This window comes from Brachyhypopomus gauderio, unplaced genomic scaffold, assembly GCF_052324685.1.
Source record: "Brachyhypopomus gauderio isolate BG-103 unplaced genomic scaffold, BGAUD_0.2 sc70, whole genome shotgun sequence".
In the NCBI taxonomy this organism is placed as follows: domain Eukaryota; kingdom Metazoa; phylum Chordata; class Actinopteri; order Gymnotiformes; family Hypopomidae; genus Brachyhypopomus; species Brachyhypopomus gauderio.
Genome location: NW_027506891.1, coordinates 135713 through 163562, shown reverse-complemented (window position 1 = coordinate 163562; position 27850 = coordinate 135713). Strand labels below are relative to the sequence as shown.

The 27850-nt window shown below is 46.0% G+C and overlaps 1 protein-coding gene across 1 annotated transcript in view; it reads right to left on the bottom strand.

The window, feature by feature from the left end:
• kmt2e (lysine (K)-specific methyltransferase 2E) overlaps window positions 1–24892 on the bottom strand; it is a 40847-nt gene extending 15955 nt beyond the window's left edge. The window contains 9 exon segments of the mRNA XM_076989788.1: window positions 209–409; window positions 2249–2287; window positions 3778–3956; window positions 4456–4595; window positions 4921–5078; window positions 5080–5181; window positions 5997–6105; window positions 11795–11979; window positions 24560–24892. Coding sequence (XP_076845903.1) covers window positions 209–409; window positions 2249–2287; window positions 3778–3956; window positions 4456–4595; window positions 4921–5078; window positions 5080–5181; window positions 5997–6105; window positions 11795–11865 — 999 coding nt within the window. The 5' untranslated portion in view covers window positions 11866–11979; window positions 24560–24892.
• Between the last annotated feature and the right edge of the window lie 2958 nt (window positions 24893–27850).

Here is a 27850-nt window from a genome sequence, read left to right as displayed (position 1 = left end):
TGTGAATTTTCACCGCAAGGCAAAACTATGTTTGTCTGTGTCCTAGGTCTGTAACCATTGTGTGTTTCATACTGCTACAGGTATGCTGTGCAAGCTGTGTGGTAAGTGGTGTGTGTGTGTCCCATTATCTCCATCATACCTCTACAGGTGGTTTAAAGGCCGCGTGTTTAAAGGTGTGTGTGTGTGTGTCCCATTGTCTCCATCATACCTCTACAGGTGGTTTAAAGGCCGCGGTGTGTGTGTTGTAAGCAAGCGTCTTGCCGTCGCGAGCCTCTTTGACTCGGAGCAGGAGCCGGACGTCGTCGCTGTACTGGTTAGCGCTAGCCTCCTCGTATCGCTCCATCCACGACTTCACCTTATTCTCCCACAGAGAGAGGGGCTCCATCGGCTCACACTCGGGGGCAGAGCCCTGCCATCACACACACACACACACACGTCAACACTTGCAAACATGTCTATATACATACACTAATGTGAGTGTGACTGACTTTATAAACAGCTATGCCTCTCTAGGGTGGTGTGATCTCTGGAATCAAGCTGACTGCTCTGTCCAAAACGCCGTGCACAACACACACAAAGAACCCGCAACACAACTGCAAAGCGACATTTGCTAAAGTCTCAGATAACACATGTTAAACAAGTGTTAGCAGTTGTTAAACACCAATGCAGAGACATTGAAAACCAAACGTAGAACTTGCCAAGTACTAGCAAGGGAGCGCACACTATGGGTCTAGCTAGTGTGTAGCTCAACTACACAACCACCCTGACAACACACCAGCTCACCCTGAAGCTTCTCATTCAGAGAAATGGTGCTTGTACTAAAAAAGGTGCTTGTTACATAGCAAGAGAACTAGATTGACAGTAGTTCCATAACTGAAGACTCCCCTCCTGCTATATAAAGATTAAATCCCAACAAGCTGCCCAACACCATCGCAGTAGTCCGCTGTGCTGCTCCCACTTACTACAAAGAAGCAGACACATAACTTTTGTGCATGAGCGAGCATCAGGAAATGTTAAAACCCAGATTAGGGGTGCACGATATGGACTAGAATTGCGATGTACGATAACATTGTTGGATATCCTGATATCGATGTGAACCACGATAAATTAAGATTAAAATACAGAAATGTAGTGTCTCTCTGAACAGCAGCACGTTAATTTGTTTAGTTTTTTTTTACTGTGTAATGAATCCAGAATAATTCCAAATATTTTGCAGGTTTATTCAACAATAGATTCAATCTAGGATTATACTTTCACGAGTGACCGTAGCGCGACTCCGCACACCTCACGTGAAACTCCGCGAACGGCAGAAGCGTTTAATCTTGCCGTGTCACATTCTTTGCAGTGTTGTCCGAAACGATATGTGGTAGTATAAAAAACACCCCTCAAATACAGGGGAATGAACATTTACCTGACCAATTTTAATGTTGCTTTGTGTTTCAGGTTTGAAAAGTGCTGGAATTTAGGCTAAAGTACTTGAAAATGCTTGAAATTGTAACTACTTCGTTTCACAACAAATATCTGTCTGATTGAACAATTCTCTTGTATTACGTTAACAAATTACGTTAACAAAGTCCTGTAATTCCAGGACGAAACACGAGAGAATGTGAAGACGTTAAGATTGGGTGTTTTGAAAATAAACAACCATTAAATAATGTGATTAAAAAAGCGAATTATTTCGAATCATTGAGCGTATATGTATAAATATTTAACTCAATTAAGTTTAACGTGCTGGGAATTATTGAAATGGACCTTGAAAGTGCTTGAATTACACCTTGTATAGGTGTATGAACTCTGCAAACATGACTGTTCTCATTGCGCTGAGACGCGGCACGCGCAAACTTACAAACTTCGAGAGGTGCACGACCTCGTGAATCGACAGCGCACGATGTGTCTGATGAGCGTGTTCACCTCACTCTGCCTCTTGCCTACTTACGTCACGTGATCATAGTCTGCAGCGCGAATAGCTCCCTCTACTGCTGGACGAGGATAATGCAATTTGAGTTTGTTGTTATTCAAGGAGTTATCGTGGCTCTTTCGATGTGTTTATCGTGAAACTTCATATCGCGATAACGATAAAAATACGATTTATCGTGCAGCCCTAACCCAGATAGAGCATAGTCATTTCTGAGTACTAAACCAAAATCTGCTCTCTGTGTCACAACACAGAGAAGACCGGCCCCAGACCCCAACGCAGACACTGGTGTCGCGAGGCCGCTTGTGTGTGTGAGATTAAGCGAATGCCCACCTTTACTCTATTAGACTTCCTGGAGCCTTCACGGAATGCCTGTAAACAGAAACACAAAACAAGCAAATTAAAGTTCAAAACATGATTCTCCAGACAGACACCTGCCATTCCTGCATGCGAGCACACTCAGATCTGGTTTGAGTATCCGGGCATGCGAGCACACTCAGACCTGGTTTGAGTATCCGAGCACACTCAGATCTGGTTTGAGTATCCGAGCACACTCAGATCTGGTCTGAGTATCCGGGCATGTGAGCACACTCAGGTCTGGTTTGAGTATCTGAGCACACTCAGGTCTGGTTTGAGTATCTGAGCACACTCAGGTCTGGTTTGAGTATCTGAGCACACTCAGGTCTGGTTTGAGTATCTGAGCACACTCAGGTCTGGTTTGAGTATCTGAGCACACTCAGGTCTGGTTTGAGTATCTGAGCACACTCAGGTCTGGTTTGAGTATCTGAGCACACTCAGGTCTGGTTTGAGTATCTAAGCACATTCAGGTCAAGTTTGAGTATCTGAGCACATTCAGGTCTGGTTTGAGTATCTGAGCACACTCAGGTCTGGTCTGAGTATCTGAGCACACTCAGGTCTGGTCTGAGTTTCCGAGCATGCGAGCACACTCAGGTCTGGTCTGAGTTTCCGAGCATGCGAGCACACTCAGGTCTGGTCTGAGTTTCCGAGCATGCGAGCACACTCAGGTCTGGTCTGAGTTTCCGAGCATGCGAGCACACTCAGGTCTGGTCTGAGTTTCCGAGCATGCGAGCACACTCAGGTCTGGTCTGAGTATCCGAGCATGCGAGCACACTCAGGTCTGGTTTGAGTATCCGAGCATGCGAGCACACTCAGGTCTGGTTTGAGTATCCGAGCATGCGAGCACACTCAGGTCTGGTTTGAGTATCCGAGCATGCGAGCACACTCAGGTCTGGTTTGAGTATCCGAGCATGCGAGCACACTCAGGTCTGATTTGAGTATCCGAGCATGCGAGCACACTCAGGTCTGATTTGAGTATCCGAGCATGCGAGCACACTCAGGTCTGATTTGAGTATCCGAGCATGCGAGCACACTCAGGTCTGATTTGAGTTTCCGAGCATGCGAGCACACTCAGGTCTGATTTGAGTTTCCGAGCATGCGAGCACACTCAGGTCTGATTTGAGTTTCCGAGCATGCGAGCACACTCAGGTCTGATTTGAGTATCCGAGCATGCGAGCACACTCAGGTCTGATTTGAGTATCCGAGCATGCGAGCACACTCGGGTCTGAATTGAGTATCCGAGCATGCGAGCACACTCACGTCTGATTTGAGTATCCGAGCATGCGAGCACACTCAGGTCTGATTTGAGTATCCGAGCATGCGAGCACACTCAGGTCTGGTTTGAGTATCCGAGCATGCGAGCACACTCAGGTCTGATTTGAGTATCCGAGCATGCGAGCACACTCAGGTCTGGTTTGAGTATCCGAGCATGCGAGCACACTCAGGTCTGGTTTGAGTATCCGAGCATGCGAGCACACTCAGGTCTGGTCTGGAGGGGGTCGGACCTTTTTGGGTCGGGGTGGTGCCGCGGCCTCCTTGTCTCCGCTCTTCTTTCGTTTCTTGTCGGCCTGCTTGTTGCCGAGGCGACCAGTGGTGAGGGTGATGCTGGCGGGGGTGTGCTGAAACGTTGTGTACAGCTCCAGTGGAACCTCGTCACCGCTCTCTGTAGCACTGGTGTCCCCGTCTAACACACACACACACACACACACACACACACACACACACACACACACACACACACACACACACACACACCTATAAATTTTCTCTTTTATTTCATCATTTTTGTTTAAAGAGATACCGTCAGTGGTGTTTACTAAGCATTTCAGGCCAAGTCTGTCTACAGACAGACAGTCCAGCAGGGACTATAAACACTGAAAACCTGCCATGTCAATCGTTAACAATAACCCAGTGTCCTTTGGGAATAATATGACATTGAATGAATGTGCAGCTGTTATGGCACCACATGTCCAGTAAGAGGCAGCAGAGGGACTCAAATCCAGGTCAGATATGTGGAACTACTAAAACAATAATACATGTGGTAGTGCATATTTGATCCATTCTTTGTGTGGGCAGGAAAGTGTGTGTGTGTGTGTGTGTGTGTGTGTGTGTGTGTGAGTGTGTGTGTGTGTGTGTGTGTTTGGGTGCGTGTCTGTGTGCACGTGCATGCGTTGGAGACTCACCAGACATGTTTTCTCTCTTCCGGGTTTGCAGCAGGATGGCGCGCTCTCTGTCCAGACTGCGTGGCTGACAGCGCTCACACAGGTAGGTCTCAGGTATGTGCTGCCTATCGATCCCCATGCAGTCAATATGCTGCCACACACTGACATGACAACACGAACCGGCGTGAGTAAGGAGCGCTGATGAAGAGCTGTCACACGTCCCAGCAGGACTCTACCGTCCACACGTCATAGGTCACACGTTCATATGTCACACGTTCATATGCAATTTTGTATGTTATTCACTACCCATCAAAGCTGCTGCACCATCAACGGCCAGTCAACAAAATCAACAGATGTCTTATTTTTTGTTGTGGGGGGGTGTTTGAGTGTGTATTTGGAGTGTTTGAGTGTGTATTTGGAGTGTTTGAGTGTGTATTTGGAGTGCTCATGCAGTGTTGACGTTCAAGAGCACTTCGGCCCCTTTACCTGCACTTATCACAGCAGATCATGTAGCCGTCGTCGTGGGTGAACCCGCAGATGCAGCGCGTGATGTCCGCAGCGTAGCTGCCGTCCTCCGACGTGCTGAGCGTGGTTCCACGCGAGGCCTCGTCCTGCCCGCCCGGCACGTACAGCCCCTCGCCCGCCCCGCCCGCCCCCCACAAACAGACCCTCGCCCTGTCGGATCAGCACAGAGGGAGGCGGAGAGGCTGGGGGAGTGGGCGGGGGGCGTGCCCCGTAGTTATGGTCCTGCACAGGAGAGAAGGAGGCGTTGAGAGAGAGACAGAGAGAGAGAGAGAGAGAGAGCTGGAATGTAGGTCAATGGAGGAGAGGGCCCGTAAAGACTAGGGGTACTGTAAGAACTGTGAGTGTGTTTGAGAGAGAGGGAGAGAGATATCAAATATGTGGGAGGGAGAAGAATAATGTGCAGGAGGTTCAACAGTACATGCTGAAAACTAAACCTCTCACAGCGAGCTTGTTTGCATCAATCTGTAGTCCAGTGAACATACATTTCATCAGACAAACTTTAATGATTTTAAAGTTTCTCAAATGTCAAAATGTATGTCAAAATACTTATATATACTATAATATATATATACATATATTTATCAAATAATGTAACTTTATAACTAGAGTCATAAAACCATTTCAATTCTGCCAAAAAGGAGTTAATTGCAGAGTTGGATTTAATATGTAATATGATACAATGATTTAAGTGTTTTATTAGCTAAACTATATATACATCCTAAGATGCTTTCAAAGTTTGTTATGGGAGGCTAAGTTAATAGCTACTTGTAAACTTGCATATGGGCTTTACTCTGAATTTGTTCTTTTTTACTGCACAACTGAGTGTGAGCATAAGTTTGGGGGCTTGAGCAGTCAGTAGTAACTGGGGAATACGTGGAATCAGATTGAAAAGGGCATCATGAGGTAAATTTCATGACATCAATAGCATATCAACACACAGCCTTCTACTATGCAGGCACATCAATAAACATGCACTTGGAATTAAAGTGTGTGTGTATGAGAGAGAGAGAGAGAGAGAGAGAGAGACTGATACTCACAGCATAGGGCAGGCCGATGTAGCTGTGAGAGTGGTGGGAGCTACTGTAGATGTGGTGAGGGTAGCTGGACTTCTCCACTACCACAGGGCTAGCCTCAACAGATTCAGGTCTACACACACACACACACACACACACACACACACACACACACACACACACACACACACACACACACACACACACACACACACACACACACACGTGCGCAAATGAGAAACAGGTTAGACAACAGAAACCCTGTATTATAGGTGTTTACGTGGTGTGTGTGAGTGGGGATTGGAGGGAGGGAGAGAGACAGAGAGAGAGAGAGAGAGAGAGAGAGAGAGAGAGAGAGAGAGAGAGAGAGAGAGAGAGAGAGAGAGAGAGAGAGAGAGAGAGAGAGAGAGAGAACTCAGAACAGGTTTAGCAAAGACACAAAGCAGAAAGAAGAGGAAGGAGGAGATAAAATTAAATTCAGACAGAAAGAAGAGACCAGAGAACACTTTTAAAGAAGACTGAAGTTCAATGCATTTATGCTATCCTGCTTAGTAAAAAATTAACTGGCAATCTGGACCAGCATGTACATACCCACTGTCATAAAAACGGCTGCATGCTTATTTTCAAACCCATACATGTGAATTCCGTGTGAATGTTTTTTGATCGTTCTAAGCTGAATGCCAGGAGCAGATATGAAGTGAAATAACAGAACAGCTCCCTATCTCTCCACAACAAACCAAAAGACCTATCTGGATATCTCACACACACACACACACACACGCGCTAAAGTAACTCAGAAAAAAGGCCAAACCAGTAGATCCACTCCAGTGACAGGATGAAAGGGCAACTTCACTATGGGAGGAGTGACAGGATGATGACTACACCTGTCCTGCAGCAGAGAAGGGACAAGGTGCAAGACCCAAACAAGAGGGGGGGGGGGGGGGGGGGGGGGGGTCAGGCAGGGATGGGGGGAGAGATGGAAAAGACTGAAAAAAGAAAGAAAGTGAAAGTAAGAGAAAATAGAAAATGTAAAAAGACCCGAGGACTAGAGGCAGCGATAGAGATTGGGGCCCCCGGGCAGTCATCAACGCCAGGACTCCACCGAGTCCTGAAAACCCTGTTGTGTGGAAGGACCTCCAGATACAGACAACTGCCTCAAGGTCACAAAAAATACCTGTCGTGCCCTGAGCCTCCTGGTACTGGTTCTCTTTCACTTCAGCAACATCCATACACACACACACGGATCCTAACAGCTGACGTACAACATTCACAACAAGACTAAGAGCAGAAAGAAGCTACACAAGACCGTGTCTGCCACACGTGCTCACACGTTCCCCCAAGCGCTTTCAACTGCTGTCTTTATTTCTCTCCACTCCTCTCTCATTCCCCCTCTCCTCTCATCCCCCTCTCTCTCTCCCCTTATTGGTGAAGTACCGTACCTGGCTGGCTCCTTCTCCACCTCGTGCTCTCTCTCCCTCTCTCTCTCCTTCTCTCTCTCCTTCTCTCGCACTCTCACTTCCTCAAACAGTTGCCGCGTCTATAGCAGCTCAAGTGTCAAAGTGAAAGTACATGACCACCTGGGGGGCGGAGCTTGGAGAGGGCGTGTGTGATGTGTGTGTACCAAACACAAGTCAAACAAGAGCGCAGGGCAGAAGAAAGAGCAGACAAACACTGCAACCGACACTGCAACTGTCAATAAATGATTTCAACAAGGCTTTCGTGTGCATTGTATGGGCAAGTAGTAGTTGGTGAGACTGACGGAGGGAGGGGGAAAGAGAGAAAGAGAGAGAGAGAGAGAGAGAGAGAGAGAGAGAGAGAGAGAGAGAGAGAGAGAGAGAGAGGTAGGTGGATTTTCCATTTCATACTGACATGAAAAAGAGTTCAGGTCACAGCTGACTGAAGGATCAGGCCTTTCAACATGAACTAACGTCACATTCAGATAAAAACAAGAAAAAGTGGCTGGAATGGCAGAAAAGCAACAACACAGGGACACAGGTGGGGGGGGGGGGGTTAGGAGCGAAAGGGAGAGGGGGAGAGAGGGAGAGGGGGAGAGAGGGAGGGGGGGAGAGAGGGAGAGGGAGGGGGAAATATGTAGGCAAAGCAATGCAACACGAAACAAAACATCACTTTCAGAGTAAGCAGAACAGCTGTCAAGCACAAAAGACACACAGGAGAGATACGGAGGGGAAGAGATGTAACTGATGCTCCAATTAGATATGACAGCTAGGTTTGTGCTAATCATAGCCTACGGCTCAAGCCTGAGCTTAATATGGAACAGAGACAATTCCACACTCGCGCATACTTGGTCACTCACTCACATATATGCATATATGCGCACACACACACACACACACACACACACACACACACACACACACACACACGGTCACTCACATGCACGAGCATACATGAGAAATAAGGGAAGAAAGCACAGCTCAAGACAACGCCCTCACTGTGGAGGGCTCACATTCCCTGCCATGGCAATTAACTGATGCCATAAGGGACTGGCATGCAGACAACACACACACACACACACACACACACACACACACACACACACACGGTGTGAGGTTCCCTAAAGCCCACACCCACCATATTTTCCTGCGTTATATGCCACCAGTAAAAGGAATTTCGTCTCTTCATACTCCAGTGCTGGTAAAGGGAAGCCTGTCGACATCACTGGGATGCACAACGCCTTGTAACCATGACAACCCCTGCTGCAGCAGTTGTGTGTGGTGCGGTGACCCTGACAGACGATTCATCCTCCACCAGCACGGGAAACACTTCAAGTAATAGTCAACCTCGCGCTCAATGCTACAAACGTTTTAGGATGCCAAACACAAGTTTCTATTAACCGCCCTGTATGGGGTGAATGGCCACAAAGAGAAAGCATTTGGAAATATGTTGCTCAGATGCGATGAGACCATTTGAGCTTGAATGAATAGTTTTGAAAAAAGTGAAGTGGGAGGAACGTGATATCTGCCTTTCTGATTATACTGGGTAACGCTTACGCAAGCTTCACCCAGGACCAACACCGCCCACTTTACCTGACAGGGGAGAAACTTTGGAAAGTCACCAATTATTCGCACTTTGTAAATGCATATTGTGCGATCACAAGACAAACATGAACCTAATTATAAAGCAATCATGGATTTAGGTTCCCTGGGGCTCCAAAGCCTGTTCTCAAACCAGACCTGAAGGTTCACACCCATAGTGCTCAGATTAGATGCCAACATGAGAGATGAACAGTGGTCTGCTGAGCGAGTGGAGGGTATGACTAGAATAAACGGCCTGTGGCACTTCTCCAATATCCATGTTGTGGAAGAAACGTTTATACCATCCTGATCTGTCTTAGGTCACTGGGATAGCAGGGTGCAGTACTATAGCAACACAATGAAGCATTTATTAGTTTACATCTACCGCTAGTTAAACCCTCCCCAGACTCTACCGCTAGTTAAACCCTCCCCAGACTCTACCGCTAGTTAAACCCTCCCCAGACTCTACCGCTAGTTAAACCCTCCCCAGAATCTACCGCTAGTTAAACCCTCCCCAGAATCTACCGCTAGTTAAACCCTCCCCAGACTCCACCGCTAGTTAAACCCTCCCCAGACTCCACCGCTAGTTAAACCCCTCCCCAGACTCTACCGCTAGTTAAACCCCTCCCCAGACTCTACCGCTAGTTAAACCCCTCCCCAGACTCTACCGCTAGTTAAACCCTCCCCAGACTCTACCGCTAGTTAAACCCTCCCCAGACTCTACCGCTAGTTAAACCCTCCCCAGAATCCACCGCTAGTTAAACCCTCTCCAGACTCTACCGCTAGTTAAACCCTCCCCAGACTCTACCGCTAGTTAAACCCTCCCCAGACTCTACCGCTAGTTAAACCCCTCCCCAGACTCTACCGCTAGTTAAACCCCTCCCCAGACTCTACCGCTAGTTAAACCCCTCCCCAGACTCTACCACTAGTTAAACCCCTCCCCAGACTCTACCGCTAGTTAAACCCTCCCCAGACTCTACCGCTAGTTAAACCCCTCCCCAGACTCTACCGCTAGTTAAACCCTCCCCAGACTCTACCGCTAGTTAAACCCTCCCCAGACTCTACCGCTAGTTAAACCCTCCCCAGACTCTACCGCTAGTTAAACCCTCCCCAGACTCTACCGCTAGTTAAACCCTCCCCAGACTCCACCGCTAGTTAAACCCTCCCCAGACTCTACCGCTAGTTAAACCCTCCCCAGACTCCACCGCTAGTTAAACCCTCCCCAGAATCCACCGCTAGTTAAACCCTCCCCAGACTCCACCGCTAGTTAAACCCTCCCCAGAATCCACCGCTAGTTAAACCCTCCCCAGACTCTACCGCTAGTTAAACCCTCCCCAGACTCTACCGCTAGTTAAACCCTCCCCAGAATCTACCGCTAGTTAAACCCTCCCCAGAATCTACCGCTAGTTAAACCCCTCCCCAGACTCTACCGCTAGTTAAACCCTCCCCAGACTCTACCGCTAGTTAAACCCTCCCCAGAATCTACCGCTAGTTAAACCCTCCCCAGACTCTACCGCTAGTTAAACCCCTCCCCAGACTCTACCGCTAGTTAAACCCTCCCCAGAATCTACCGCTAGTTAAACCCTCCCCAGAATCTACCGCTAGTTAAACCCCTCCCCAGACTCTACCACTAGTTAAACCCTCCCCAGAATCTACCGCTAGTTAAACCCTCCCCAGAATCTACCGCTAGTTAAACCCCTCCCCAGACTCTACCACTAGTTAAACCCTCCCCAGAATCTACCGCTAGTTAAACCCTCCCCAGAATCTACCACTAGTTAAACCCTCCCCAGAATCTACCGCTAGTTAAACCCTCCCCAGACTCTACCACTAGTTAAACCCTCCCCAGACTCTACCGCTAGTTAAACCCTCCCCAGAATCTACCGCTAGTTAAACCCTCCCCAGACGGTCAGTGCCCTCATCTTTTTGCTTCTTTTTGAACGCGTAGGACACCTAAAAGCTGGTGAGGCGAGGAGAGTGCTGTGTGGCCTCTTAAGCAGCCTACGGCAGCCCAGAGGGCCAGCTGTCATTCTGAGCGTTACCACAGAGACCGGCCCTGCATAGGGCAGGGAAGGGTGCCATGGCAACGCTCGCTGTCGAGGCAACAGCATTGGGGTTTTCGGGCAAGAGGTTTGGCTTTTTTTTTTTTAAGAGAAACAGGACCATCATAACCCTTCCTTCTGCTTTCACTGCAGAGAAACATTTCTGCCTATTTTAATTCTCCTTCCCAGAACATGCTTGTTATTCCATTATTTAAAATCACATGGAATACTATAATTTCATTAATAAACAGAAATCAAGGAGAATATATCTGAGAGATCCCCTACATTGCCACTGCCTACTGTGAGTCTATGATTTATGAAATAAAGAGGAGTGTGGTACACCACAAGCCCTGAAGAAGATATTTGACATTTTGCAGCTCATCACAGAAGTTATCTGGCTAGGTTTATAGAACAGATAGTGCTTACAGCATTAGCTCAATAACATTTTAAGGAGAGACAGACTGACAGAAAGAGACAAGGTTTAAAAATGAGGAAGTAGTTTACATGGTGGATGGCAAACAAGAAAAACCACAAAAGGATAAAAAGCATGGATAGAAGAATGTTAGAAAAACAACATGTGTGAGTAAAGGTGAAGGCAGAGAGAGAGAGAGAGAGAGATAGGAGAGAGAGAGCATACTAGAGTAGGAGAGAAAGAAAGGGTGAGGAGAGCATAACAGAAGGAGAGAGAGAGAAAGGGAGTAAGCCGGAGGAGAGAGAGTGTGTGTGTGTGTATATATATGAGACCCACTCTGAGCCGGCAGCCATATCCAGGTATGAGGTGTTGCCCGTGTCCACCCCTACTGGGATGACCAAGCTCATGACGCTCTGTGCTGGGAGTCTCGTGTCCTACTGGGTCCAGAGCACAGCAATCCAAAATACTGAGGCATGCCAGCCACAGGACTCATTGCACACATCTAAGTGCATCCACAAGGCCTAGGAGAGAAAGAGAAGCAGAGAGAGAGTTAGCATTAGCATGTCTGCACAAGAGACAGAGAGTTAGCATTAGCATGTCTGCACAAAATCCCCGATACTGCCGTTTGAACTGACATTACGTTTCACCACTGCAGGACAGAGGCAACGTGAAGCCACCAGAGAAACGTAAGTGCTCCTGTAAACAGGAAATAAGTCATTTGCCAAGTACCTTTTGATTCAGGGAACAAAAACAAGAGTTTTAACAAGAGGCGTTTTAAGTAGCAGAGCGAGAAAACCTTCTTCATCAGCAACCACAGAGGGGCCTGCTTAATCAAATCAGAACCTTCCTCCCTTTACCAGTCATAACAATTAAACTACCAAGACAAAACTACTTACAATATTTTCTCTCAAACGGCTGAAACGCATTCAGATAAATTGAGATGAAAATACTGATTATGAGAACTGGCCCAGAACTTTCACAGTGAGTGCTTGATGAACAGGGCTCTTATTGTAGGAAATCTAATCTCAATAAAGAAACTGTTTTTACTTTGCACATATTACAATAAAACACACTAAACCTACTGGCAATCTAGTATTTTCCATTATTACTGACCAGTCGTCAGAATAAATTCTGCCATTTGGTTTTATGCGTTATAAATGTCGCTGGGAGGTTAGTGCAGAAACATTCAGCTAACAAAGATGGCGTGACCGAACAAGCTGCGCAAACAGAGTGCAGCCTCCACAGCACAATGACAACAGGGTGCACTGACACAACAGCGCCACACGGGGGAGCAGCTGAGCACAGCCGCCATGAATGGAGAGAAGAGAAACGCAACATGGAGGCGGCCCTCCTCCTCCTCTCCTCCTTCTCTCTTCTCTTTCAACGCAAACGCCGATCATTTTGACGAAGAGATTCTCTCCCTCACACACTCGTCCAAAGTAACTGTACTCAGTTCACTCTTCCGGAGCGGAAGACCCGTGCAGTGTGCGCGCGTAACACTGCGGTTGAAAGAGAGAAACGGACGCAAAGACGAACAGATAAATAATGAAGGTGTGGAGGGAGGGAGCGAATGAGAGATAGAGAGAGCGCGAGAGAAGACGGGAGGGAGTGGAGCTGCCCTGGCGGGATTAAGGCGGGATTAAGACTGACAGACAGCTCCCAACAGCCGGACCAGTCTAGTGCTGCGCTGTTTTAATCCTGGTGGGGGAGGTTAAATATGTCATACTGACAGACTTCACTTAAAACAACCAGGATGAGGTGTTATAGTACCAGTGTGGACGTTCACACAAATACTTAAAACAACAACCAGGATGAGGTGTTATAGTACCAGTGTGGACGTTCACACAAATACTTAAAACAACAACCAGGATGAGGTGTTATAGTACCAGTGTGGACGTTCACACAAATACTTAAAACAACAACCAGGATGAGGTGTTATAGTACCAGTGTGGACGTTCACACAAATACTTAAAACAACAACCAGGATGAGGTGTTATAGTACCAGTGTGGACGTTCACACAAATACTTAAAACAACAACCAGGATGAGGTGTTATAGTACTAGTGTGGACGTTCACACAAATACTTAAAACAACAACCAGTATGGAGGTATTATAGTACCAGTGTGGACGTTCACACAAATACTTAAAACAACAACCAGGATGAGGTGTTATAGTACCAGTGTGGACGTTCACACAAATACTTAAAACAACAACCAGTATGGAGGTATTATAGTACCAGTGTGGACGTTCACACAAATATTTAAAACAACAACCAGGATGAGGTGTTATAGTACCAGTGTGGACGTTCACACAAATACTTGAAACAACAACCAGGATGAGGTGTTATAGTACCAGTGTGGATGTTCACACAAATCTGTGGATATTTACTTATCTATAGTAACACATAAGGTGTGTGTGTAATAAAGGGGATTAGATGAACATGCAGGTGTCAGGACAGAATAGGCTGTAGATACACCTCCATTACAACTTGGTTAGGCACCAGTCAGACAGGGGAACAGCTCGCCCCTTTACTGGGTTAATAATCTAAAATCTGAGCCACACAAAGGCACCTTGTATTCTATGAAAACAAGTCTGCAAGACACACAATTTCTACCACAAAGCTGTTTAAACTGACCACACCTTTTTGTTAAGTCATATAGTTGACAATAATACCTGTGTGCAGATCTGAAGATAAGTTAGCCTCCATCTGTACTATGAATGTGCACAGCAGTACTATGTGAAATAAAAGGATGTGCCGTACAGTGTGTTCAGAATTACACTACATGTCCAGACACATGGGTGTACTACAACTCGGTGGTGGACCGGATGGATGACTGAAAACCTTCAGATACTCAGTGATTCAATGCAAGAGTGTGTGTGCACAGGAGACACACACAGTGCAAACTGAATGGGATTACATCAAACACTATTTGTGCACCTCTACTTACTAATTAAGTATATTTGAGAATATCCATCTGAACGCACTGGAGTATGACTGTCATAGGTCTGTATCATATTGGTGGATACAGTAGGCTGTTTTCATTTCTTCTGCCAACATGAGGAGGTCTCTCTCTCTCATTTCTGTATTTCTTTAGGAGTGGGTAGTTTCCCACCTCTTAAAAAACCTAAAGATGCCAGAAAGGGCAGGTGTGTGTGTGTGTGTGTGTGTAATTAGTGTTTTCCTGAGATTAAAGGTCTTGTTAAGTTTTCCACCTTCTTATACACTCTCCTTTTCTCTGCTCCAGCAGTGCAAGCCTGCCGTCACTGCTCAAGAATGCACGCATGCGTACTGACACACACACACACACACACACACACACACACACACGCGCGCGCTAGACATTCTTTACTCCTTCAAACTAGGCAATTCAGCTAACACTAACACACACACTAAACAGACGTGCTGGTAGAGACAGACTCTCCTTTCTGCCAGGACAGAGACAGGAAATAAAGACAGTGAAACACAGTAGAGTGCCTAGATGTGATTCTCCAGGACCGCCCCAGACTCCTCCCACCCCCTTTAACTTTGCTGTCTGTCATTTGGATAAGAAGCAGCCCAAAGAACCCCCCCAAGCCGGATTTCTCCCCCTCCCTGCTGCACTTCCTAAACTACACACACACACACACACACACACACACACACGGGAAGGGAGGGGTTGGCGGGATGCTGGGGGCAGATGAACTGGGAGCCAAATTAAACGGAATGTGAAAAGATGACAAGACGTTAAAAAAAAAAAGGGAGAGAGGGAGGGGGAAGAAAAGAGGTTCAAACAAGGAATCAAAAGAGTAAAAAAAGAGGATGGGGGAGATAAAGGTGAAGGGAATACAGGAAGAGAGAGGTAGTCCAGAGGTTCTCCTACATCTCCGCTCTGACTCTCTCCGCAGTCCTCACCAAATTCAGAGCGCAAATAGACTCCTCCCACATGACGGGGCTTGGAGTTCTGAGCACAAAATGATGCACAGCAACAACCAATCAAACTCCCCGTTCACCCCCCCCCCCCCCCCCCCCCCTATCTCTCCCTGAGGAGTCAGTGTTGGAGAAAACTCCTCCTTTCTGCTGTCTTCTCTAGCTTGTTCTCTCTCTGACTCTGTTTTCTTCTCTTCTCCCCGGCTGGCTACTGTTTGATTTCCAGCAAAGAGAGGCAGAAATAGACCGACATTCCAGCACTGGCTTCGAACCTCTGAGCCCAGACTGATGTGACCTCATGCTGTTCTCAAAGACTGACTCACCAGACTCGGGCACACCATCACACGCACACGTAGAGATACCTCAAAACGTGAATATGTGAACTTACACGCATGCCTATAGCAACATATACGCTTATACACAAGAATCATCACCCATTGGGCAGTACAAATGTCTTCATAAGGACATTTTTTAAGTTGTCCATGTGTAAAGTACATCACTAGTGCCACATCACTAGTGCCACATCACTAGTGCCTCCATCCTCCTCACACCAGCTGATCAGACTCTGTATTCACCTAAATTAAAGTGAAATCGCACTATGTCCACAGAGCTTGTTCTTTTCCATGACTCCATCTCTCTGGAGCACACACACACACACACACACACACACACACAGCAACACACACACAAACCAACCAGAGAACAACCACACAGCAAAGGCCTTAGTAGGATGAGGAGAAACACAGATGCACATTGCTTTTAGCTATATTCATAAAAAAATCAAAACATCAGTATTTAAATTAAAAACCATCCAATGCTTTATGTTCTCATGACACAACGGATATACTTTTTGAAGCGTTTAGATTGTGACTTCACTCTGCGTTGTGGAGCATAAACACGCCTCTCTCCACACACGAGGTGCTCCTACATGTTAATTACAAACGACAGCAGATGTGTCCGTTTGAAAGACTTGTTCAGTGTAATTACAGGAAAATGTAAAAACTAGCATAACATGAATTCTTATGGTCCAAATGACAGCTGGAACCATGAGCTTCGTACAGTCGTCTTTGGTTACAGGCACCAGGGTGTTGGAGACTCCTCCCCACAGCTCACACTCAACCAGTTAGTTTAGCACCACTGGGCACAAAAGTCAGGCCCACTCAAAGTTATCATGGCAAAGTTATACAACCAATTTGATGCCTGGTTTGCACCATTACAGCACATGCGCATGAGAGAGAGAGAGAGAGAGAGAGAGAGAGAGAGAGAGAGAGAGAGAGAGAGAGAGAGAGAGAGAGAGAGAGAGAGCAACAGGAAGCTAAGACACGTTCAGGAAGTGCAGCTGTGGCCTGGTATGGCTGTTCTATGAGCCACCTGTCGTGCAGGTAGAGTCCAGCTCCATTACAGCACAAAAACAGGTCACCTGAGCCGGCCGCACCTCCCTTGGTGTCGCTCACGTGAGGCCCGCTGGACCTCCCTAAGGAGGCAGCCCAGTACAGAGAGCCACCCCACCTCTCCTGCCCAGGATTTAATACCAACACACTGGTCCCAGCAGGACACCGGAGGCACCGCCATGTTAAATATCTGTAGTTCTGAAGCATTAGGCTATAATGTGGTACATTGGGGCGCTATAATGCAGCTGTTAATTTTGCCCCATCTTGTGTAGCATAAGAGTGGGTACGTGCTTATTTAAGCTGAATGAAAGAATAAGCCTCACTCTTAGAGCTGAACTTGTCTGCCCATCTCCGGCACACCTGACCCTGCTAATGAAAGGCTTGATAATTAACCAGTGCCTTTAATCAGGTGTGTTAACAGCGAGGAGGCTCACTAAAACGCACAGCGGGAACCAATGAACTACAGCTGTTCTGGCACATACCGGGCTGTTTGACTGGAGACAAAAACTAGTGCTGTTGTGTGAGAAGTATTCTTAATCTGCTACATTCAAACATTCACAGGAAGAGAAGAGTAATTTTAGAGGATTATTTGTCCATCGGTGGAGTGTGTGTTTTGTTGTCATGTTGGTGTGTGTGTTCAACATGAGCAGCGGTGCGTCACCTGAGACAGGACGATACACCTGCTGTACTCATGATCTTTATCCCTGTTTTAATTCTAGCTCAGTCTCTCTCTCTGAGGTGGGGGTGGTGATTGTGGTGGTGGGGGCACTTCACCTCTCCATCCCTCTGTCAACACAACAAGCAAACAGACACGGTGCTCATGGCCTCTTGGACACACACCAGAGCTGGAGATAAAGAGAGTTGCAACACCAAACGTTCTACTAGTTAATGTAGCTGATGGAACTTGAAATGTTCCCTGTTCAACACAATTAAAATAAAAAACGAAGACATACTGAAACATCTTTGCTCATTTCAACCTTTACGTTAGCTTGCGGCCAACTTTCATTATCACCACATTAAGCTATGTGGACTATAGATCTGTTCAACAGATATCCTAACATCTCCGTCTTTGAACTTAATTACTTAAAAGGTAACCAATGCAGTTAAATTGGTTAGTTATTGTGACTAACGACGAGCTGGAACAATTATGAATAACTTCTAGGGCTACCAAACACTAATGTGAAGAACAAAACATGTTTCATGCATAACAGTCTGTACCATCAAAAGCACTTCAGGACAAAGTACCTGTGTGTCACAGCTGTTGCTGGACTGAGGTGCTAGCCCTAGCTAACTAGCTCTAGCTAACTAGCCCTAGCTAACTAGCCCTAGCTAGCTAACTGCCTCGAGTAGCACTGCTACTGGTGCTCGCATGAAGCAGGTTGGTTTTAAACAGCTTGTATAACAAACCTTGCTACATTAATGCTGTTAGCATAAACAACTGCATGATATGGGAGATAAAATGTTGCCTATAGACTACCAATAGAAAACACAGTAGCCTTTAACAAACTCCCAGTTCTGGTAATGTAATGAACTACTCCTTTTAACATTTTCTATTACTCCAACATTTAAATATGGATGTTGCAGTATTAGCCCCATTTGTATTACCATCACCTTATAATCACACTGTGTAGTGGACTTCAATCTACATTTGCAGAGTCCATTATAAGCATTATGAGCATTATTTGATCAGTATAGTTAGAAGGCAATTTTATTATTCATTATAAATATAATACCAATACCATTAATAATAATAAACAAAAATAATGCTTGATTTAGTAAATACCTTGATTTAGAATTGCAAGATGACTGACCTTATTCACTGTTAGATTATCACCACCATATAAATGTTTAAAATGTCATTCCTCCAGTTAGAAATGAATTTAATAGACCTCATTGTCTTATGAGGTTCCCTCTCCCCCCTATTGGACAGAACCTGTAAAAGGTTCAAATGAGCAACTCCTGACCAACTGCTTATTCTGAGCCCCATTTCTATCAAGTTGCCACAACACAACCACAGTCTCAGACACCCCGTCCAGGATCGAACAATTCAGACTAGTCAATAATGCCAATGTGAGAGACTTACTGATACCACCAATCTGATGACAGGAGAGGCTTAAGTACAATTACTGGATTAAAGCACCACTCTGTTTTTTGTAATATACTTCATACCATATATAGCTGTGTAAGTCGCGTTTAGTGCAATCTTTGACTGTAATAAGGCTACAATAAGTCTACAGTCTTATTCAGGTTTCATATTATAAAATGGAAAGGCCTTCACAACAGAAAGTTACTACACTTTTATTAAAGACACTCACACCACAGAAAGGCTATGCATCTGACTACATCTGAATCTGGGATGCGGTTTCCAGCCGCAGGTGCTAATCTGTTCACTTTGATAGGACCCAGGTCTAGCAAAAACAACTGTGTATTAAACATGGTAAAAACATGCACAAGGCTGATACGGATGTTGTGGTGATCTGCATTATATATCAGTATGGAAATCCTGCTAAAGCATTCAGATGCTTGCGGCAGGAGGCACTGTGACTAATATATAATTACTGAAAAATGCCAGGAATCACATCCTGACAACACCAGCACTGAAGTATAAAATGATATCTATGGAAAGACAGGTAGTATGTGGAAGCAGGAGAATTTATCCACTACCTTCATCAAGATGAGCTAAACTGAAACAACTACAAACCTTTAAGTACTGACTTCTAAAATAAAATGACAGGAAGTGACTCTACCCTAGAGCTCAGAGAGGCCTGCGAGGTTCATCCAAACCCCCATCCCACCACCTACCAGAGAGCCCAGCACCATTAATGGGTCCAATGGCCCTTCATCACCACTACTGTGCCCTTGAGCTAGCAGCACTGAGACTCACACTGCTGGGGGAGCACAAAGCCACACCGCACCCGCCCTGCACACACGGAGCTTATGAATGAGCACATGCTCCCCCATTAACAATGTTCTCCCATATAACAAAGAACACTTAACTGCACTGCTGATGGCTTACAAGTAAGTACAATGCAGTGAGCCAAATTTTGCCTTCAGCATATGGCAGACTGCAATAACAACCTGCAGTAATGATTACTATGACTAATTGCACAGTGCTAGAAGCCTGTGTCTACAAGGGTCTACTCTGAGCAACACAGGGCCTCCTGCATATCTCAACTGCCATGTCCACACACCTTCACTGGATTGTGGTGATGTCACACCGCCGTGCACCCACTCGTTTTGCCCCCCTCCTTTGCCAGGAAGTCACCAAGCCTCCGCACACACTCTGTGTGTTTCATCACAACCTGCATTCTTGTGGTAACAGCAAAATGTATTAAAACAAATAAGCGAATGCCACCTATTGTGCTCCCTCAGCTCGGTTCCCTGAGGAGCACAACGCTGCAGAGCAACACGAGTTGTGATGGGGAAGAGACGTACGTGAGTGCCAACTCCACTGGAACAACCATGGGCATTGATGTCATGTGTTTAGAACCTTTTAACAACCTCTGAAAATACATCAGCGCTAGACTCACCTACATATTTGCTTTGGACAAGTTTTACAAGAGAGCACAATGTAAAATCAATCAAGATTAGAGAGGCCCAAAGACAGTGAGACTTTATATCCTGATGATATGTCAACTGAAAAAATGTACTCGTCATATCATGAACCTGCGCCACTAAATTGGGCAGGCGATGTACAGGTTCCTTCTTTCATCACGTGCCACACCTGGGCTACTTTTCTGGCTCTGCAAAATACCTCCCGCTAGAACACACCTCCCAAAGTAGAATCAATGCAGTGCAATCGTTTTCCTATTCAAATGATCTTTTGGATATTACAGAAGTGGCTTTTTGCTATTTTTCAAAGAGACATGGAAAACTGGAAAACAGTTATTTTCAAAAAGGTACAAAAAAAATCATTTGCTACACTTTATTTATTAAAGCATAATTAGGTATGTGGATCAAATCATTCACAACATGGACAACTTTCCACACGTATATTCAGGGGTCTGGCCTAACTCATCTTAAAATAGCTGCTGCTTCGGGGCATGGGTGGGGAGCTCAAACAGCATGATGTCAGAGTGAAGACGCTACACAAACTCTAGCATCACAATAAGCCATTGAGGGAGATATGTTTTTATTTGGGGGGGGTTCTCCAGCACCTCTACACCCACCTACATGAGAAGTGGTAGCAGGCAAAGAGATGGTGGGGTTTGGTCATCACTATAATCATAAGACAGCACAAGTCATTTTATTAGTTAATTATATCAAAGCATGAAGACCTTTCTGTTTGAGACCTTGGATTTAAAGATATGTGTATATATCCATGAGAGAGAGAAAACCAAATAATTATATATCTTTAGTGCAAAAGGAGAGTTATAAAGGCATTTGAAGTTTTAAATAATTGTCTTAATAGTGCTGACATATTCCAGACTCCGAGTAGACTACACACAGAAAAGAGAGCAATGAATGGGACTGGTGGAGGTAGGAACCAGAGTCAGTGGGTTACAGGTTCTCTGCAGTCCTGCAGTTATGACACTCGGCCTTGCAAGAGTATCAGAATGACCTTCCTGCATCTCCCTCATAATGCTGCATTCATTAAGCATTAGAGGTTATGTTTACTCTATCACACCATTCTAATGAATAACTGCTTTCTTTAGGATGTGTCTGTACATATCTTCCTGCCACAGAGAGAAATACCATGATGGAAGATCACAAAATAAACAGGACCCACACCTGGGCCTTTGGCGTCTTCTCCCACCTCACAATGCTGCAGTAACTGCTCTAAATACTCAGAACGTGCATCTCTTATGTGGCTACAGACTATCAAGACTAAATTCAACAAATGATTGTTAAGTAGCTTTTACTGGAGTGAGAATGCCACTAAAGCTGTGTCATATCCTGTTTATTCTTCTGTCAACCTTTTATCTCACGTGACTCCCACGCACACACTAAATGACACCTGATAAAAGAATACTAGCCGTCAACGCTATCCAGTACATTGACAATCATTTGTCTTTTTACCTGGAGAGCAACTTTTAAAAAATGTATAAAACTGATTTGTTTGTTTTAATATTTTTAAGATGGATGACAAAGCATGAGTGAGGGCAAAGTGATGGAGGCCGCAATAAATGCCCTATTGTTCTTCTGTCAAAGTGCTGCATGTTTATGCTTTCATGTAGCTCAACCATATGTGGATATGTCAGTTCAGCCTATATGATCACAACACCGAATATGCGCGTGTCAGTTAAAAATACATAACTTAAAAATAATCTCATCTGTAAACGACATGGACCGTCTAAATAATTCCAATTATGGAAAATAAAAATCCGTCGTTGATACTACCACAGGAATTAGCCCAAGTTAAAGTGATTCTTCCCGGATTATCGCCTGTGATCCAGAATGACGGTTCCCGTGTGGTGTTGAGGGCGGTCTAACTACACTACACGACCCGAGGCTCACATAAGTTAGATGATGTGTGTGAGGTAAATATTCTCCGTTATGTGAGGGTTGTGTTGCGGCTGCTGTTGTGCACTTGCTCGTCCCTGAGTGTGTTGGCGGAACCAGCGCCTCCGCCATCTTCACTACGCCTTCACTCAGGACGGCGAGGAGACCCTGCGGTCGGGGAGCCCTTGAGCTCGGAGGAAAACGGCCCAGCGAACAACCCGTCGAAACGTTTCAGATTTGCGTCCTCGAGTATCGGGTCGTCACATACATTAACGACCGATCCAGGATCAGCGGCGCTGGTTAGCGAAGCGGCCACAGCTAGTCCGCTGTAGCCGAGCCCCGCTAGCTGCCGTTAGCCGCCCAGCTCCCACAACTACACCAACTTTCTGGCACATTCCGACTAATATCACGGCGGCCACCCGAGCAGGACGGGGCGGTGGTACTAGACTTCCGAGAGGGACCGTCCAAATCAAACGGAGCTGTTAAACTACAGCGGGGACCACAGCTATGCTAACCAGCTAAAGTTAATACGCAGCCTGAATATAGGAGGAGTGTGGGGACGGAGTGTGTCCCGCTAGTTCACCACACACACGTCTCCACCTCACCGTGGACATGTTGAACTGTGTTGAACTAGCCGATACTCTTTAGTGGACGAAGCGTTGCGCAGTTGGCGGTGTGAGCTCCGCGGTGGACGGACGGGTGTTCACAGCTAGCTGGACTAGCCCTAGTGTACTAGTGTCCCTCAGTGGAGCTGCTGGACTAGTGTCCTTTAGTGTATCTGCTGGACTAGCTGTGGTTGGTACTAGTGTCCCTCAGTGTATCTGCTGGACTAGCTGTAGTGTACTAGTGTCCCTCAGTGGATCTGCTGGACTAGCTGTAGTGTACTAGTGTCGCTCAGTGGATCTGCTGGACTAGCTGTAGTGTACTAGTGTCGCTCAGTGGATCTGCTGGACTAGCTGTAGTGTACTCATGTCCCTTAGTGGATCTGTTGGACTAGCTGTAGTGTACTAGTGTACCTCAGTGGAGCTGCTGGACTAGCTGTAGTGTACTAGTGTCCCTCAGTGGAGCTGCTGGACTAGCTGTAGTGTACTAGTGTCCCTTAGTGGAGCTGCTGGACTAGCTGTAGTGTACCTTAGTGGATCTTCTGGACTAGCTGTAGTGTACTAGTGTACCTTAGTGGATCTGCTGAACTAGCCCTAGTGTACTAGTGTCCCTCAGTGAAGCTGCCCCCTCCCCCACGACTACAGCACCTCACAACCACACAGCAGCAGCTATGAACACAAACTAAACAGAAAGGACCGTTTTTAAATCGTGTTAATGCGGCTATTGACAAAACGGCTTCTCGGTTTTGACATTACCACGTTACAAAGCTCAGGTAGTCGCACAGTGCGGGTCCTGCTGTGGTTTAGACACCAGAAATATGTACAGTCTGCGTGATGAATGTTCAAGTGTGAGCCTCTTGCTCCCTGTAGGTAAATGTGCAGCATATGCCCAGCTAATATGTCTACTAATGTTGGCGGACGAGCGTGGTAAACAAAAGCCCCGTTGTTGGTGGGTGACCCAGCGGGCTCGGCCGGCCCGTCTCACACTTTAAGCCCGGCTCTCCTCTCTCGTGTCTGCGTTATAAACGCGCACAACCACATAAATGTGTGTAAACATCGCTTGGCTCCGAAACGAGACAGCGGAGGCTCGTGTGAGGAGCAGCTTCACATGGTGGGAAGAACCCTTGGTTTGGTACATTAAAACCGTCGTAGAAACACGCAGAAGGACCGACCCGTCCGCCGTGTTTTCTGACTGAAACGGCCCGTCTCTCTCGCTCTCTCTCTCGGCTCGTCCTAGGAGTGTGGGGCGGTTAGCTGGCGGCTACGTGAGGGCAGCTATGCTAGCTGGAGCTGCGCAACGTAGGAAGCCCAGCAGCGGTCCGGGGTCGCCCGCGTTTCCGCTACTTCTCGCCTTGTTCAGACAAGTGTGCCCGGCTGCGCGGACGGACCCGACCCCACCAGAGGGGAGGACACCCAGATGTGTGCGGCTATAACGGGGTTATTACACACCACCGTCCGGGGCCCCGCTAGCCCGCTAGCTGCACCACTGCTAAATTAAGTGCGCTTTGACACCACTGGCTAGCTGCCATCCTGACCGGCCAAAACCCCCCCGGATGAGGTGTGTGTATGTCCCGGAGCGCGGTAACCGGGAGCATTACCGCGTTAAACGTGAGTGGAGCTCCCCATTACTCCACACACACCTACAGCATCCGACACCTAGCCGCTTCAGCTCGCCTCAGCCCACCAGACGTGCCGTAACGCGATAAAACCACGAGCCCGGTGCGGCACACGGGCGGCCGCGGAGGAGACGAACACGCACCTTGAAGGTCCACCGTAGCGGCCGTGGAGGGGGACGCGGCGGGCACGGGTCAGACCCCCGCCGCCTCTTCCACACCACCAAAACAATACTCGTCGCTCTCCACTGCGGATGTGTAAAGAAGATCTGGAAAACGCCGAAACTAATGCGGTCACCGTTATAGCTGCTCTCTTGTTCAGACCTGTTATTCCCGAGGTTTTCTAAACTCGGCGCGTAGTTTTGGTCAGTTTTGACCCTCTTGATTTCCCCTGCCTATACCGACAGTTAGAAACTGGATCCTTCAATCCTGTCTCTTTTCCCTGTGCAAAAATGGCGGCGCTGGCAGAACTGCCGTAACCCCGCCTCCCCCACGAACCCCCCTCTCCGTCACTCCACGCCCCGCCTCCATGTTCAGCGGGGTTTCCGACGCCTTATCTCAGGGGCTACGGGGAGGAGAGTTCATCCACGGTAAAGTTTCCCCCTCGTCCTTCTACGCGGTATAGTAGCAAAACCATCTGACTCTATATAGTGCACACGTATCCTTGGCTTATCATGGAAAAAAATTAATTGGTTTACGGATTGACAGATTTAACTTTGACCACTGGTTTGAACTTGAACGTTCAAATGACTAAATCATTTGGATACTGTACATAAAACAGCCGCATTGTGCATTTACAGATTCATTCTGAAGCTGTGCATCCGTAGTGAATTTGGTTTGCTCTAAGCTGTCCGGGCTCTATATATTTCATATTTAAAATATGAAAAGGTATGGCAAACCTTTCCTTTTCCATATTTCATGGAATTTCATCTACAAATCACTCAGCTTCGTGTTCGGAAGCCTCTGGATGTGTACCATGAGGGTCTGCTTAAATGTCACCATTAAAATGAAAGGAAATTATAGTACTAGTGCGTCTCCTTAAAGATTTTAAAATAAAGCTTATGTGTCATTCTGTTGGGATGAAAGTTGCCTTTTATGGGTTAATGAAGAGGAAGTATATTTTCAGACCTGCGTTTCCTCTTTTATTGAGTCTGGACCATTATTTTTACAATCATAATAAACAGTTATACTATGCAAGATGCCATCACGGTAAGAATGTGTCTAAGCCATGGCCCCTGGGATGAATAGTGCACCTATAAGACCCCACAGAGTAGGAGGCAAATCTCTATTATGTAATCCTTTATACAGGCGCAGTGTTCTACTGAGCTAAAGGTTGGTGGAGTTCAATACAAAACAGAAACGAATACCATCATCTGTATAAATTCAATGGTTAAATTATTTTACTTGATTATCTAGAATGGAGCTTATTCTGGTGTTGTTTACATTAAGATATACGTTTACATCGTAGCTCATAAGACATATTTTCGAAATATGTTCTGTTAGTAAATGTTAGAAAATATTTTATTCCATTTTGGTAGGGCAAGTAGTTTTCATTGAAACAATTTGATCTTGTTGCATTAAACTCCAGTTTTCAACCAGACGGTCTCCTCAAAGCGTCTCAACCTGGATAGCGTTACCCTCCCCCACACCTAAATACAGCCAAACCGCATCCCCTTGCGCATGCGCATTTTGTGGTATAAAGCTGTGAATATTAGCTTTCACTTGAAGGAGTATAGCGTACGCAACCACTGAAGGTGAAATAGCAAGGCGAAGCAGACAACTTCGACCAAGCCGCTTGTGATCAAAGCAGTACAAAGACGTTCCTACGTTTTCTAAGGGAAAAATAAAAAAATTGACATAATTATGTCGGGCTTTCGCGCAGGATTTATTTTCTTCGATCAAATTACATTTTCGACGTTTTAAATCTCCGGACGTTGAGGTAGCCGGACACTGAGGCGATCAAGATCAAACCAGAACTGGAAGCCAGGGCATTCAATCAACGTCGATAAGGTTCTTTGTTTATTTCGCAGGATAAAAATGGCGATTTTCGTTGCGTTTACCCCACCCAGTGCTGCTTTAATAGTTTGAATGACATTGCCCTTGACCAATAATGCTCTCATTGTCCTGCTTTCCCGGACTTGGTTGGCTTTCGGTGACATCATTCGAGTATGTGGGCGGGGTTTGAGCTGTGAGGGGAGAGCGGCGCACCCGGAGATCCGACGCGGTTGCGGGAGACGACGCCATTTACACGAATTCCGCTCACTTCGTGATAATGTTTCGTTTTCTTTATGAATGCACGTTTTGTATATTTATCATTATTCATTTAAAGATTGGATCTAACGTAATAGGAAAAAAACCGTTTGTACAGAAAAGACATTCACGACCGACAGCGTCGTTCTTTGCTGCGCTGTTCGACGTGTCAAACAGGGCGGAGCCAGTGGTCACTGCCGCGTGTCTACGTCATTAGGCGTGTTTTCCCAAACTGATGCGGATTGTTTGGGGTTAGCTTTACATTTCTTACACAGTGACTATTCAGGTGGTGCAGATTACACATGCCATACGAATTATAGTACTCTGCAGATTTAGTACGATAGTCTAATCTGAGAATTATCACTGGTGTAAAATTCTGTGCTTGTTGAAGCTAAAAATCCAAAATGGCTTGATTTTTACCTAGTCTTCATCACCAGTACGTAGTCTGACGTGCAGTTGATTCATAATGCGTTAATTCACAATATATTCGAATCACGTCTGTGGAAATAACAGAAACTGGAAACTAGAGTTTGGATTTTGACGTTTTATTTTGGATAAACACTAATCTTATTTCACAGTTTGTGAATTCGACATAGGAGAACTTGTCTAAAACGAGTCCTACAAGGAAATACAGAGGGAGGGAATTTCCTGTTTTGGTATTTACATGTTTGCTTTATTTTTTTTTTTTTGCTACTATGCTAGTCGTTTATTAAAGGAAGCAAATGATAATCTAAATATCTGTCGGGGTATATATATGCATGCCCCGATTATTACATGTATATATTACATGCATGTATGTATTACACACACACACACACACACTTCGGATTTTCAAATGAACTCACTAAATGCTCTCATGGGCGTTTCAACATGTAAGGTTGTCTTGATTATGGGCTAACAGTGGTTCGATATTGATTGCTATGACATGGCCGCCATGTTGTCACTCCCCTTGTCCGCTCACGGGGTGATTAAATGGCGTATTGGAGCATTTTCAGTATGAACTGGGTGCCTTCGCAGTATATTTTACAGCCGTGGTTATGGGAGTATATTAATTGTTAATTACATTTTACAGAGAGATGTAGCTATTTAATTAATTCACACAACGTTAGGGAGGGATTAATAGTAATTAGTAAACAGTATTCCTCTGCATTATGTTTCTATGGGAAGGACATTTACAAGAATAGTGT